General features: G+C 40.0%; 1 protein-coding gene across 7 annotated transcripts in view; it reads left to right on the plus strand.

The window, feature by feature from the left end:
- Positions 1-2,264: 2,264 nt before the first annotated feature.
- nlgn4xb (neuroligin 4 X-linked b) overlaps positions 2,265-15,804 on the plus strand; it is a 32,697-nt gene continuing 19,157 nt past the window's right edge. For 4 of the 7 annotated variants that reach the window (XM_036573028.1, XM_036573045.1, XM_036573011.1 and 1 more), the window contains exon 1: positions 2,265-3,148. In XM_036573028.1, coding sequence (XP_036428921.1) covers positions 2,677-3,148 — 472 coding nt within the window. In that variant the 5' untranslated portion in view covers positions 2,265-2,676. Of the gene's footprint in view, positions 3,149-6,193; positions 6,209-9,355; positions 9,375-12,885; positions 12,933-15,804 lie in introns of all 7 variants that reach the window. The other 3 variants (XM_036573003.1, XM_036573037.1, XM_036573019.1) reach the window with 3 other exon arrangements.

The raw sequence follows: 15,804 nt of genomic DNA on the forward strand, positions 1-15,804 counted from the left end.
GTTATATAAATCAATAGGTGCGGATCTTGCTAACAGCACGCTGCGATGCGGGGGCCCACTGACAGCTGTGTTAATGGGCTGGAGCATTAATAGACGAGGGCTGAAGAAGGCTGTCTGATTTATACGGCAGGCCTTTTTCATTAGAGACAGTGCGCCGCAGTCTGCCAGCAAAAACCACCCCCAATCTTTTAAATTCAATTCATTTTAATGATGGAAAAACAGAGCAATCTTAATGTAGCTACCTGCCTCGCCATTCTGTCTCCATCCACGTCCACGCTACTGTACAGAGGTCTGGAATCAGTGCTTAACAACATAAAACCAGTTACAGACAAATGTATAAAATGACTGTGTGTATAAATGTATAACTGTGATATGAGCTAGAAGTCCACAACGTCAGGGCTTTGAAACTGTAAAAAGAAAGCTGTAAAAAATTAAATAATCATACATTTTGCATCATGAAGTAATTATCCAGACTTCTGACAGTCTTAATGTCAGCAGTGAAGCCTTAATAAAAAATGATTTCCAGAATAAAATTATAATATAATTAACATCCAGAGCAAAGTCCTAATAAAGTTAATACCCAGAAAGAGGTTTTAATACAGTTAATGTTCAAAATGAAGGACTAGTAGAGTTAATATCCAGAACAAAGTTCTATGAGAAAAAATATTCAGAAAAAAACTCATTTGAATTTATATCCATAAAGATGTTCTAAAAGAATTAATATCCAGAACAAAATTGACAATTAATATCACTAGTGTCATTCTAATAAAAATAAGATCTAAAATGACATTACAATATAATCAACATCCAACATGAAGTTCTAGTATAATTAATATTCAAAACAAGGTTCTAATAGAATTAATGTCCAGAATGAAGTTCTAATAGAATTAATGTCCAGAACAAAGTTCTAATAGAACTGATATCCAGAACGAAGTTCTAATAGAATTAATATCCAGAATGAAGTTCTAATAGAGTTCATATCCAAAATGAAGTTCCAATAGAATTGTAATCCAGAACAATGTTTTGATAGAATAATATCCAGAATGAAGTTCGAATAGAATTAATAACCCGAAAAAAAACATACAGTTGAATTCATATCCAAAAGAAGTTCTAAAAGAATTAATAATCAGAATGAAGTTATAATGGAATTAAATGCAATAAAGAAAACAGAAACAGAAATAATGTCAACTGTGAAGTTCTAATGAAATTAATATCCAAACCAATGTTCTAATAAAATTAATGTCCATAATGAAGTTGCATTAAAGTTGATATCTAGAGTGAAGTAATAACAGAACATCTAGAATGGAGTTCTAAATTAATCAATATTCAGACTGAAGTTATAATAGAAATAATGTCTAGAATGAAGAGCAGAGTCAGACACTTATTTACACATTACTGTGTCCACTCACCGTCCACTCTATTAGACACTCCTACCTTGTCGGTCCACCTTGTAGATGTAAAGTCAGAGACGATAGCTCATCTGCTGCTGCACAGTTTGTGTTGGTCATCCTCTAGACCTTCATCAGTGGTCACAGGACGCTGCCCACAGGACGCTGTTGGCTGGTTCTCAGTCCGGCAGCGACACTGAGGTGTTTAAAAACTCCAGCAGCACTGCTGTGTCTGATCCACTCAGACCAGCACAACACACACTAACACACCACCACCACGTCAGTGTTACTGCAGTGCTGAGAATGATCCACCACCCAAACACTACCTGCTCTGTGAGGGTCCATGGGGGTCCTGACCACTGAAGAACAGGGTAACAAAGTATCAGAGAAACAGATGGACTACAGTCTGTAACTGTAGAGCTACAGAGTGAAACTATACGGTCAGTGGAGCTGATAAAATGGACAATGAGTAAAAAATTTCTGAAAGGGCTGCTGACCTTGGTGTTGCACCATGAAGGCCAATTAGGTGCTTCTCTATGATGCAACACCCTTCCCACTGTTTCTTAAAGAATGTCAGAATAAAAGTCCTTGCATGACATTTGAGGAAATTGGAATTAAGAGACAAAATTTCACAATAAAACGTGTTCGCATAAAGGAAGTGCTGTAGAATATAATGTGATATATGTATGTGTAATAAAATAATCCAAGTGATCACAAAACATGCATGTTTTTGACCCATAAATACATAATAAATGAAAAAACACAGTGCACGTTTAATTTATGTGGGCACCATTTATGCTTTCTTGATTTTCTGCCAATATTATGTAAAAAAAAAAAATCAAATACACACTTCTGTGGCATGAGGCCTCTAAACAGCTGCCTATAAACAGCCCTGCTAGAAAGACATTTGACGTGGAAGTGCAGAAAACAGGAAAACAGGATTTACACCGCGGTCCTCACCCCATTCAACAAGGACTCGAGCATGTTTCTGCTCCAGTGGAGCATGTTTGCGAATAATTCTTTCAAACTGCCTCGTCTCTAGCCTCTTCCTCTCTGTCTCCCACAGGATGATTGTTCTGACTGAAATTGAGTCAGGGAAGTGACTGTGCCAGAGCGAGCCTGGAGGGGCGGCTACGCAATTTCTCCTGCTGTCCACACAAGGGCAGACGTCCAATGCCTTGACATGGGGAGGAACGAGTGCACCTGTCCAGTCGGCGAGCTGGCCGTCAGGCGGCTGGAGTAAGAGAATTGGTTCTTTCTTATTAGGATTAGAAGGTGGAGTGGAGCCATGTCCAGGCTGAAAGAACCAAAGGAACCCTTGTGGGTACTCTCTGCCTTGACTGTACCAAACCTCGGCAAGTCTCTTTGGCTCTTCGTCTTATCTTTGGGATTTACAGTGGTCATCTGCCAGCAAGTCCAGTACACCACGGTCACGACAAACTACGGGAAACTTCGGGGGTTTAGGGCATCGCTGCCCAGTGAAATTCTGGGCCCGGTGGAGCAGTATCTGGGCGTACCTTATGCCATGCCCCCTACTGGCGAGAGAAGGTTCCAAGCTCCCGAGCCGCCCACATCCTGGCCTGGCATCAGGAACGCCACCCAGTTCGCCCCAGTGTGCCCGCAGTACCTGGAGGACAGGCTCTTACTTAGCGACATGCTGCCCGTCTGGTTTACGGCCAACCTGGACACGGTGGCCACCTACGTGCAGGACCAGAACGAAGACTGCCTCTACCTGAACGTCTATGTGCCCACGGAGGAAGGTGAGCCCACTTTTTTCTGTTTCAGAAGAAGCTGTTCTGTGAAAAATGGATCCAAATATTTGTCCAGGTTTGAAAAAGCCAACTTAATTACGTTAAAACATTTTGCAAGACTGTTGATGGTTGCTAAAGTATTGCATAGATGTTGCTATGCGGTTGCTATGGTATCCAAAGTCATTTGTAAGGTGTAGCTTGGTGGTTGCTGTGCTATTAAATCCACTGCTACCTTAAATCCACTGCCACCTTAAATTTACTGATACCTTAAATTCAGTGCCACCTTAAACGTAGTGCCACCTGCATGAGAAACATTATTTTTTGAGCATAGAATAATAATAATAATAATAATAAGAAGAAAATGACAAAGAACAGTAAGTAAATTAGTAATCAGAATAAAGACACATTAAAAATACGGGTGATTATGAGCAGGATTGTCTTCCAACAGCATACATGCAAACTCGCCACCTTTCAGCAGAATTCACTGTTGAGAATGATAAATATGTCACATGTTGTGCTGTTTGAAAAGTTTCTCATTTTGAGAAGGGGGCGGGGCTGCCAACTGCAGAGAAACCTGAAGAAAAATCCTCCACACAAGCAGCAGTTCACATTTTTCAATCAGCCAATCCACAGAAATTTGAGAGCTGCAGCGTTTTTCCCAAAGATATCTGAGTCAGTCATTTACTCTGGGTTTCCATATCTATCATCTATAAATTAAACTTGCTGAAGTGTGTTAACATTAACATTAATGCCTTTTCAAACTGAAAACTTAGGGACCGTCTACAAATCGCAGTCACATTCTGCAATCAAATCTATGCACGATGTGCTAATATGAAGCTCTGTCAGCCAATATCGTCCTTTTGGTAGACCACAATGGGGTCAGAGTTCTTTGAGTGGCATCTATTTATAATGATTCTTGATCAGATGTGTCCCAGACTGAACTTTTGACTTTGCACAGACAGTTAAACGTGGAGTATATGCTTTATATTCCTTGAAATACTCTTCACATCCCAATAGCAATCAATACATCAAATGCTCTGACAATAAAAAGGAAAAAATGTTATCCATGGAGGCCACAGGACTGTAAAAACCCCATCTAATCAATCGTTTTGGCCAAGCATCAGCAACCTGATTGGTTAAACTCAGATTGATAGACGAATCACAAAGAAGCAGATATCAGGTAAGAATTATTATTATTGCTTTGACTGTGACGACGCAAATCCAGATGCCTGGTGTGTAAATTGAGGTGTGACTCTTTCAAATGAGGTGCTAAAACACTGAAAGCTAAAGAGGCCAAACTTGTGGGAAAGCCAGTGGAGTATTTTCAAAGAAAACATGATGGACTACAGCTCCTAATGTGAGCACAGTCCACCTCTACCTCGTACATTTTTATTATTTTTTCTGTTTTTTATCTTTCTTTAACATCACTGCAAATGTAATGCTTTTTTTAAATATGTTATGGAGTTGTGGTCTCTGTGATTGAACCAGGATGGACGATGTGGTCTTTTCAGGGTCTTTCTCAGGTTTTCAGTGTTAGCGCTCAATAAAAGAAAAAGAGAACGGGTTTAAAAAAACTCAATCTTAGTGTTCTTGTGGGCCGCTGTGCTTTCTGGTTATAAGCAGGTGGGATTCAGGGTGGAAGAGGTTGAGAACCCCTGATCTACATTATGGAGAGGAGGTTCTTCAGTGTGATTTTCTGCAAGCTGAGAGGAAAAATCAAATGAAGTTGTTCAAGTGTAGCAGAGAAACACAAAAATGAGGGAAGAAGGCAGAAAGTTTGTTGCTACACTCTCTAAGCTAACAGAACAGAGTGCAGTACAGGCTCAGCAGACCCTGTAAAGTGCTAGTGTTAATGATAGTATAGACAGATCCACTGTTGAAGCAGTTACTAAAAAAATGTAATCCAAGTTACTAAGTACTTCTCTCAAACTGTAATGGGATCACATTACTTACCACTTCTTTCTACTCGTTACTTCTTGTACTCTTTACCAAATGATTTCACTGTATTGGCAGATACTTTTGCTCGTTTCAAGCATTTCTTCATAAAACAAGTAAAATTATCTACTTATATAGTGAGATAATTTCACTTCATGAAAAACTGCATTCAGAGGGCCCGATTTCTGCCTTACAGCCCTGGAATCGCTAAATCCACCCCTAATCAACGTTATTGATAACATATACACTTTCAGAAATAAAGGTATGAAACCCGTCACTTGTCACTGGGATGGTTCCCTCATCTCAGTACCTTTAGTCAGGGAACATAACTGAACCATAATCCACTGAAATGATATGTTCTAAGCTGTACTGACTCCACACACCCCGTCTCGTCTCCAGGCTTTTATTTTACTGTTCTGTTTAAAACATTCGGTTATGAAAAGGTACAAATACGAACTTTTCACCTGGAAAAACTTATTTAAGGTTCACAATCAGACCTTAAAACCACTGTTGGAGCTTTGAGGGAACATTTACACTGTTTGTACCTTGATGAAGGAAAAATGTACCTGAACAGAACCTTTATTTCTCACAGTGTAAAAGATCTCTGGCAACGAATCTTGATTAAATTTCATGAACGAGTTAGTTGTTGATTATTTGTTATGATGATGTTTGCGCATCCACATTAACATCACTTAATTCAGGGGTGTCCAGCCTTATCCACAGGTGGCTGGTGAGGCTGCAGGTTTTCATTCCAAACAAGCAGGAGCTCAGCTGATTCCACTTGTTTAATCAGTTGGTCAGTTCAGTCCAGACTTTTTTTCCAAGTCATTCTGGGACATTTCCTTTGGTCCATTCATCGTGAAATTTACACACAATGTAAACAGGCATTTTCAGATTATGTCAAAAACTGAAAAACAACAAAAATGGAGATTTTTGTTCTGACAGCAGCGAAAGACAAAAAACAGTGAAGTTCTTTAGTTGAAACGTTAAAGATCTTGTCAGTTGAATTTGGGTCAAAAAGGATTTGCAGATCACGACTATCTGCATTTATTTACATTTTTCCGACTGTCCCAACTGGAGTTTGGAACAGAATTAGCGTTCTCTTTGAGGTGTGTTGAGCTCCAATGACGTTGCGTTAGCTACAGTTTGAAAAGATGGTGGTGCTTCTCGTGTCTTGGAGGAACCTTCGCCCTCCCAACCTGGCAGCATTATGTGACTGGAGGAGACCTAGTTAAGAGGTAGGACTGGACATGACTAAACTGGCCAGAGAACTGGGTAAAAATAAGTAAATAAATAAAAGAAATACACAGATCAGCCATAACATTCTGACCACCTCCTTGTTTCTACGCTCATTGTCCATTTTATCAGCTCCACTTACTGTATAGGTGCACTTTGTAGTTCTACAGTTACAGACTGTAGTCCATCTGTTTCTCTGATACTTTGTTAGCCCCCTTTTACCCTGTTCTTCAGTGGCCAGGACCCCCATGGACCCTCACAGAGCAGGTACTATTTGGGTGGTGGATCATTCTCAGCACTGCAGTAACACTGACGTGGTGGTGGTGTATTAGTGTGTGTTGTGCTGGTACGAGTGGATCAGACACAGCAGTGCTGCTGGAGTTTTTAAACACTGTGTCCACTCACTGTCCACTCTATTAGACACTCCTACCTTGTCAGTCCACCTTGTAGATGTAAAGTCAGAGACGATAGCTCATCTGCTGCTGCACAGTTTGTGTTGGTCATCCTCTAGTCCTTCATCAGTGGTCACAGGACGCTGCCCACAGGACGCTGTTGGCTGGATATTTTTGGTTGGTGGACTATTCTCAGTCCAGCAGCGACACTGAGGTGTTTAAAAACTCCAGCAGCACTGCTGTGTCTGATCCACTCGTACCAGCACAACACACACTAATACACCACCACCACGTCAGTGTTACTGCAGTGCTGAGAATGATCCACCACCCAAATAGTACCTGCTCTGTGAGGGTCCATGGGGGTCCTGGCCACTGAAGAACAGGGTAAAAGGGGGCTAACAAAGTATCAGAGAAACAGATGGACTACAGTCTGTAACTGTAGAACTACAAAGTGCACCTATATAGTAAGTGGAGCTGATAAAATGGACAATGAGCGTAGAAACAAGGAGGTGGTCAGAATGTTATGGCTGATTGGTGTATGGTGTGAAATGACAACTGTAGCGCTGTACAAAGTGATTTGACTACCTACATTTGGACTGTTCTGTAGTTAAACCCACTATGTAGTTTGTTGTTATGCCTCCTTTAACACCTCCAAAATGATTAGTTATTATTGTCAGTTGTTTGTTGCTCCATAGCTCAAGGTTCCACTAAATCACATGCTAGACGTAGGAATACTAGGCCGGTTTTTTGTGTGATTATCTGAGCCAGTGTAATCACCCTCTGCCATCTGGTCAGTGCACCCGTGGGCACCATAATGCACAATACATGCAGCATATTTAGAAACTTTGTGAAGAACTTTGGCTCCATTTCAAGGGACATCAGGACAGACGACAACGAACAAACGTCAGAGACTCTCATTTAACGTCTCGCAAATGGATGTTTAATGATCTTTTAACGATTGACGATGACCTTTAATGAAAGTTTCTGCGCTGGATTAGAAAGAGAAAATAACAATGGTAATAGCAACATGTCAGCTTGTTGAAGGACTGTGGGTCCAATTGCGAGAGTGGAGGAAAAAGGATGAGTCAAGGGTAAGTAGTCAAATTACAGGGCTGTACTTTGTCAAATTATGAGCACACAAAGCTGTTGAAGTTGGACACTTGACTTCTTTTGGGTGATCTACACCCACGAAGAGCAGTGATTTATATAACGCTGTTTATAACAATGTAGAGCTGTAATTAAACATCATGAGAAAGAAATGAGTAGATTACGTTCTTGTGGACGTTTTACAGAAGGACAGTGAGGTACAGTAGCAGTCAAAAGTTTAGAAACATCTACTTACTGAAGAGTTTTTTCCTTGTTTTACTATTTCTGCATTTTAGAAAGTCATTAAACTCTACGTCTCAACAAAAACTCATATCCTTGTCTATAAATTGAGGTTAATGGGAAAAATTCTCATTCTAGTCTTATTAAGTCATTTTGGACAACTTCTGTCATTGCATTCATCATGAAGTTTTGACAAGGCAGTAATATAGAATTATTACATGTAACCATATACACTGACCGGCCATTTCAGTCCACCTCCCTGTATCTACGCTCATTGTCCATTTTATCAGCTCCACTGACCATATAGGAGCACTGTGTAGTTCTACAGTTACAGACTGTAGTCCATCTGTTTCTCTGCATACTTTGTTACCCTGTTTTTCAATGGTCAGGACCCCCATGGACCCTCACAGAGCAGGTACTATTTGGGTGGTGGATCATTCTCAGCACTGCAGTAACACTGACGTGGTGGTGGTGTATTAGTGTGTGTTGTGCTGGTACGAGTGGATCAGACACAGCAGTGCTGCTGGAGTTTTTAAACACTGTGTCCACTCACTGTCCACTCTATTAGACACTCCTACCTTGTCAGTCCACCTTGTAGATGTAAAGTCAGAGACGATAGCTCATCTGCTGCTGCACAGTTTGTGTTGGTCATCCTCTAGTCCTTCATCAGTGGTCACAGGACGCTGCCCACAGGACGCTGTTGGCTGGATATTTTTGGTTGGTGGACTATTCTCAGTCCAGCAGCGACACTGAGGTGTTTAAAAACTCCAGCAGCACTGCTGTGTCTGATCCACTCGTACCAGCACAACACACACTAACATATCACAATGTGTACAGTTAGACCTAACTTGGTAGAATGGTCCAGTCCATATATGATATACATGATTTATATAGTCTTTGGTTGGAACGTGCAGCTGCTGTTGCTCTCACTAGATGAAAATTGTAAATGTATAAATCACAGGCTTTTATATTTATTCACACAATAAAAGCAATAATCACATTCTGATAAAGCTTGTTTTGCCCAGTCATGTAGTCATATCTATAAATAGCTGTATATATGCTTTATATCTATAAACATTATGAAAAACATAATCAGGTGGTTCCAAACTTTTGACTGGGCCTGTGGTTCCATTGAGGCTGAAATATAACAGCTCTAGATTAGCAGCTGTATGTTATTTGAACCAACCGTTTATAATTCTATGTGCCTAAATGCAGCAGAATGAGATGTGCCAACGTCCTCGATGATGGATCAATCATTAGACTCAGAGAGCAGCGTTTACTTCTTTTTATATGAGCCCATAATGTAATTATACCCAGAGAAAGGAAGGCTCCGGCATAGAGGAGGCGTAAACGATAAGCAGACTTTAAATCATCAGTTTACCCAGAATCCACTGACACTCTGAATTTGTTGGTGTATATTCTGATGCCGGTGGCCAGCAAACGTCCCTTCAGTGCCAATCACTGGGCTGCTGGTCACTCCAGCATTAAATATCATAATTAACGTCACATAAATCCTCTCTGTTGCTTTTTATCCTCTTGTATCCGTCGGTCAGTCAGGTATGTGTCAGGTATATTACAACAATATAAATATGGTCTTGCTGGATATTTCTGCGTGGGCCACTCTCAATCTAGCAGTATGCTGAGTATGGACCACCACTCAAACCGTATCAGCAATCCTGTGGTCAGAAACTGTCACGGATTCTCCCTTTGTCCCTCTCAGTGTGTCTTTCGCCCCCTCTATGGTAGCCATGTGTCTTTTTCTTGTGACATGTGCTTTTTGTTGTTGTTCTGTGTCTCCTCCCTGGTCCTGCCCCTTGTTATCTGTTCCACCTGCCTGTAGCTCCGCCCCTCATTAGTCCCAGGTGTGTCTCATTTCCCCTCTGTGTATTTATACCCCTGTGTTTGTTCAGTCTTTGTCTTGCATTGTGGATGTTGCTCTGTTGGTGTTTCCTTGGCTCTTGGTTTTGTACATCTTGTAGTTTGACTTTGTTTTCGTCATGGACTGTTTTTCAAACTTCTACTCAGTTTCTGGACTCTAACTTTAATTTGAATAAAAGCAACTCGCATTTGCATCCCGCCTCCTCACCTCAACCGTTACAGAAACTGACCGATGACGAATTTGGTGGAGGGGTGGTTTGATAAATTGTGCAGAAACAGGTGGACTACAGTCTGTAATTGTGCATCTAAGTGATGGAGCTACAGTACTGTGCAAAAGTCAGTCATTTAATTTCCAGTTAAAACAGCCATTAATTACAAAATGGAAAATGATCAGTAATACAGTAAATTTTGAATTTAGTATTTAATGTATCGACTTTTTTACCCGTATTACAGCTTCCATTCGTTTCCGGAGACTTGCTGTAGACCCTTTAGTGCTAAACCAGCTTCTAAGACTGAACTTTAAGACTTTTAAGACTAAACTCTCACAATCCAAGTATCCCCAAACACATTCAGCTACAAGAACAAACAAAACTAGAAAGGGAAAGTTCGTAAACGAACGAACGGAAGTTGGCTTGAAAAAGCCAGCTAATTGCGTTAAACGTTAAAGTGGTGGAAAATTGTTTAAAATGTTGTAGAAAGTTAAATTGTCATTTCAAAGAAGTAGAGCTAATGTTCTGGATAACGTTCTAACATTGGACATTTTGAACATTCTGAGAACGTTCCAAATCAACATTCCCACAACCAAAATGGAACATTATGATATGATACACTGGTCAGGCATAACATTATGACCACCTCCTTGTTTCTACGCTCATTGTCCATTTTATCAGCTCCACTTACTATATAGGTGCGCTTTGTAGTTCTACAGTTACAGACTGTAGTCCATCTGTTTCTCTGATACTTTGTTAGCCCCCTTTTACCCTGTTCTTCAGTGGTCAGGACCCCCATGGACCCTCACAGAGCAGGTACTATTTGGGTGGTGGATTATTCTCAGCACTGCAGTAACACTGACGTGGTGGTGGTGTGTTGGTGTGTGTTGCGCTGGTACGAGTGGATCAGACACAGCAGTGCTGCTGGAGTTTTTAAACACTGTCCACTCACTGTCCACTCTATTAGACACTCCTACCTTGTCGGTCCACCTTGTAGATGTAAAGTCAGAGACAATAGCTCATCTGCTGCTGCACAGTTTGTGTTGGTCATCCTCTAGTCCTTCATCAGTGGTCACAGGACACTGTTATTTTTGGCTGGATATTTTTGGTTGGTGGACCATTCTCAGTCCAGACCAGTCCAGTCTGATCCACTCAGACCAGCGCAACACACATTGCTTGTAACATTTAGTTAGGGCTGAAAGATGAATCATTTTAAATCGAAATTGCAGTTTGAAAGAGTGCAAAGTTCAAATCACAAGAGCTGCGATTTTTATTATATAATACATCGTCAACAATGTTTCTTAACAAGTTTAAAATGGAAAACTAATAGCACAAAGATTATGAACTGCCTGTGAATGAGTTAGACCAATCAGAAGCTGCGAAACACCCATGTTCTGTACATGTGACATCACAACCATCACAATGAACTGGTAGTCTGACTCTTGGCCACAAATAACAGGCCTGGAAATGACTGCATTTAAATCACAATGTTGGTCAGAAAAATCGCGATTAGATATTTTCCCCAAAACGTTCAGCCCTGTTATCTGGGAAAGCAAGAGCTTCTAATGAAGTTGTAATTCTGTGTAATTGACTCAAATGATTAGTTCTGAATGTGCTCCACAGTGAAGGCCCTCTGAATTACTGCTCTAATTTTGCTTCATTTCTTGAAATAAGAAAAGTGATCCACCAGTGGAATAGATAAAATGCAGTTAAAGTGTCTAGAAATGAGTTGAATAATCTTGTAATCTTCTTACAGCAGTTTCATAATGAGAAACATTAGGTATATTGACTAGATATAAGATGCCAAGACATCATTTTTTGCAGTGTAAGCTGAACAGAAAGCCTTTGGAGGACTGAATAAATAAAGCAAAACGATGCGACAGCATCAGAATTGAGGCTTTATACTCAAGAGATGTGGCAGACATGAAGAACATTTTATTAATTTATTAATAAAGTAAATGTCGACGACCGTAGCTGGGTCATTCTACAGAAATGCCCACTTTTCTATCTGTCCATAGGAGTCACTGGTTTTACCGATCCTCATCGGTGTTACACATAATAAAGGAACACCAGAGATATTTTTAATGAAAAATGCATTTTACAGAATAACTGCTACAGAGCATCAAACCACATGTTGTCAATCATGGAATATCCACTAAAATATGGAATTTAATCCATTTGTATTCTATTTTTTCACAGTTACCTCAGAATAAAGTCGGTCACACCAGTGACTTCAGCTAAAAGCTTCATATAAAATCATGAGCTAAATGAGAAAATCTCTGATAACTGAAAGACACAGTGGACTCACCATGAGCTTTTCTTCATAGATCCTCAGAAAACAGGTAAAAGGAAGTCGAGTGATGTCATCAGTGTGACTTTTATTTCAAAATAAGAGATTTTTTGTTGTGCGGTAACACCAGTGACACGACTCCTGGGCACCACAGCTTTTATTATATATTTTATAATATTTATTTGGTATTTGTTTTCTTTATGTCATGTAATTTATATATTCCATAGTCGTGTATAGATTATTACAGTTAAAATTGCAGAAAAATGTGTTTTTTTCTTCAAAATATGGCCTCAGCCTTCACACATGACTGTGAGGACGAGCTCTTCTGTGGTGCTTGGAGTTCTATATGATTGATATAGAATTGATGTATGACTGATAGAATCTGAAGGTGTAATTGTTAAAATAACTTATTGCTTTATTTTCTATAAATAAATTGTAACCCTGACGTGTTTTTAAGAGTAATATATCTGTAAACATTAGGGACACAGAAATGGTTTCTGCAGAATGACCCAGCTTCTCCTGATGGAGTAGGAAAGCTCAAACCACCTTCCGAGACTTCTGTGAAAGAGACGAAAGCAATTCAGAAGCTGCAAGAAAGGAATTCCGATGAGAAGCGCTGCACAGCGTTAGCATAGCTAAATCAACAAAACGAAACACCTCAGAGAAGCTTGACAATCAGTGAGCAGCTTAGCCCAGCAGAACAGCCCCAGTTTAGGGTCGAAAAATTACCAAAGCTGTGAAGCAAATCTCTCAAGCAATTGTCTTCGAAATCTCCAGTAACCTCCGCAGTACAGCAACAATCTGCTGTTCAGAGAATCACAGGCAGTAGATACAAACCGCAGGACGGAGAGCTTTCATTAGCATCGAAAACAGGGAAGATTGTGTTGTGAATAGAAGAACCTGCAGTATTTCTGAGGACTTTTCCCTCAGTTTTAGTCCTTCGCATTTAGTTCCTCACTGTTTTTTGGAAAAGGAAAGGCAAACATGCATGTCTAACAAGAAACGGAGGCCTATTGTCACTTGTTATTGTGACGCCGTAATGCTAAAAATGCTAATCAGTGGCTGTTCACTTTCTTCTGCTGTTAGCAACGTTAGCTTTTTAAACGGACTATTCTGAAAGAGGCTTGACTTCTGGTTTGGCAGAATTCACAAGTTTACACCGGTCAGGCATAACATTACAAGATAACGAGTTAAATATCTTGTTATCTTGAGATAACAAAGTTGTTACCTTGAAATAACAAGTTAAATATCTTGTTATCTTGAGATAACAAAGTTATCTTGAAATAACAAGTTAAATATCTTATGTTGAGATAACAAAGTTGTTACCTTAAAATAACGAGTTAAATATCTTGTTATCTTGAGATAACAAAGTTGTTACCTTGAAATAACGAGTTAAATATCTTGTTATCTTGAGATAACAAAGTTGTTACCTTGAAATAACGAGTTAAATATCTTATGTTGAGATAACAAAGTTGTTACCTTAAAATAACGAGTTAAATATCTTGTTATCTTGAGATAACAAAGTTATCTTGAAATAACGAGTTAAATATCTTGTTATCTTGAGATAACAAAGTTGTTATCTTGAAATAACGAGTTAAATATCTTGTTATCTTGAGATAACAAAGTTGTTATCTTGAAATAACGAGTTAAATATCTTGTTATCTTGAGATAACAAGGTTGTTATCTTGAAATAACGAGTTAAATATTTTGTTACCTTGAGATAACAAAATTGTTATTCTGAAATCACAAGATAATTCACTTGTTATCCCAAGATAACATCCCAGAAAATTATAGGAACAGCTCATGGCCTCTCCCGACTTCCGTGGCTAAAGGTCTCCTCTGATGATCTCTTTTCACCAGTAATGCTGTCACTGCGCTAAACGTGGCTATGAATGATGGTTTTTCAGCGCTAACATGTAAACCCAGCATTACATTAGGAAAAATGTTTAATTTTAAACGGTGAAGGGATTACATAATAATAAATAATAATAAACTATATTTATATAGCACCTCTCTTACATTAGAATGCAGCTCAGTATGGGTTACAAGAAAAAATAGTAAATACATACATCATCTAAACCGCTTATCCTTCTGGGTCGCAGTGGGGTGCTGGAGCCTATCCCAGCTGTCATTGGGCGGAAGGCAGGCCATTCTCACTGTGAGGCAACAGCGCTACCCACTGCACCACCGTGCCGCCCAAATAGTAAACAATAGCAGAGAAAAATAAAATGGTATAAAAATCAATGATGAGCTTAATAGTAACAATTAAAAATAAATAATAAAGTAATGACCTAATAGGTATAACAAGGAAATGTAGCCCAGAAAAAATAAAAATAGATAATTACTCATAAAATGTGAAATGATGTGCTCTGCTTTCCCAAAGCGTCTTCTGGTTTGGTTTATGGTGAAGCAGAAGAGCCGTGTTTGGTACTGAAGGCCATAATCTTCAGGAACCTTTAATAAATTACCATATATTTGTAAAAATAAACAGCCCTGATTGTGATACATACACATTCCAGACGTCTGTTCTGGTTAAGCAGTTCAGCAGGATCTTCTTCTGACAAGAAACAGGAAGAAATTTTCAGGCTGTTGTTTTTTTTATATCATCCTTTTCTTCTCTGCGAAAAAAACCAGCATTTCATTTTCCCCTCGTCCTTTGTCTCTGCGCTTCCGTGTTTTTCTGCCAGGTGAACGCGAACGTTTCATTAGCGGCCAGGGCGCGAGAGGCAGCGTGAACGGGACGGTGGAGACAATGGGTTCGTTCAGGGCTGGATATTATGCCATTATTCCCGGTGAAATACAGGGATGTTGTCATGATCCCATTAGCGTTTTTCCCATTTAGCGTGCATTTATATTTACCGCAGACAAAGGAGGCACAATTAGTTTCCCCGGAGGGGCGGCAGGATTTATCTGCGTCCGTGCAGACGGGATTCTCTCGTGGTTTGTTTTTTTTAATTCATGGGAATGCAGCGCACGTCCCGGAGCGACACCGCGCAATGAATCACGCTCTAAACATAGCCTGCGCTGTAGTGGCACAGGCAAGACGACTGCATGTTTATGGATTTCGGTTCAGCATCGGGCCAGCATTCTCAGATGACTCCTCGCTTTTTAAAATGCGGTCTGTGGGCTGAGGGCTAGTTTTTGTGAAGGTGGCCTTGCAGAAAGCAGCCCAGCGTCTTCCGCTGTGTTTACGAGCGCTGGGCTTAGTCATGCTGTACCCTGTGAGTCACAGAGGGACGAGTCACTCTGGATGCTGGCGTGGTTTGAGGATGTGACATTGGTGGGGTGGTATTTTTGTATTTGCTTACGTTATTTACATTAGCATTACGCTAAGTAAGGCATAGCAGGAACCTACCTTATACGTTAAATGGCCAAAAGTATGTGGACACCTGACCGTCA

Source organism: Colossoma macropomum, unplaced genomic scaffold, assembly GCF_904425465.1.
Source record: "Colossoma macropomum unplaced genomic scaffold, Colossoma_macropomum, whole genome shotgun sequence".
Classification (NCBI taxonomy): Eukaryota; Metazoa; Chordata; class Actinopteri; order Characiformes; family Serrasalmidae; genus Colossoma; species Colossoma macropomum.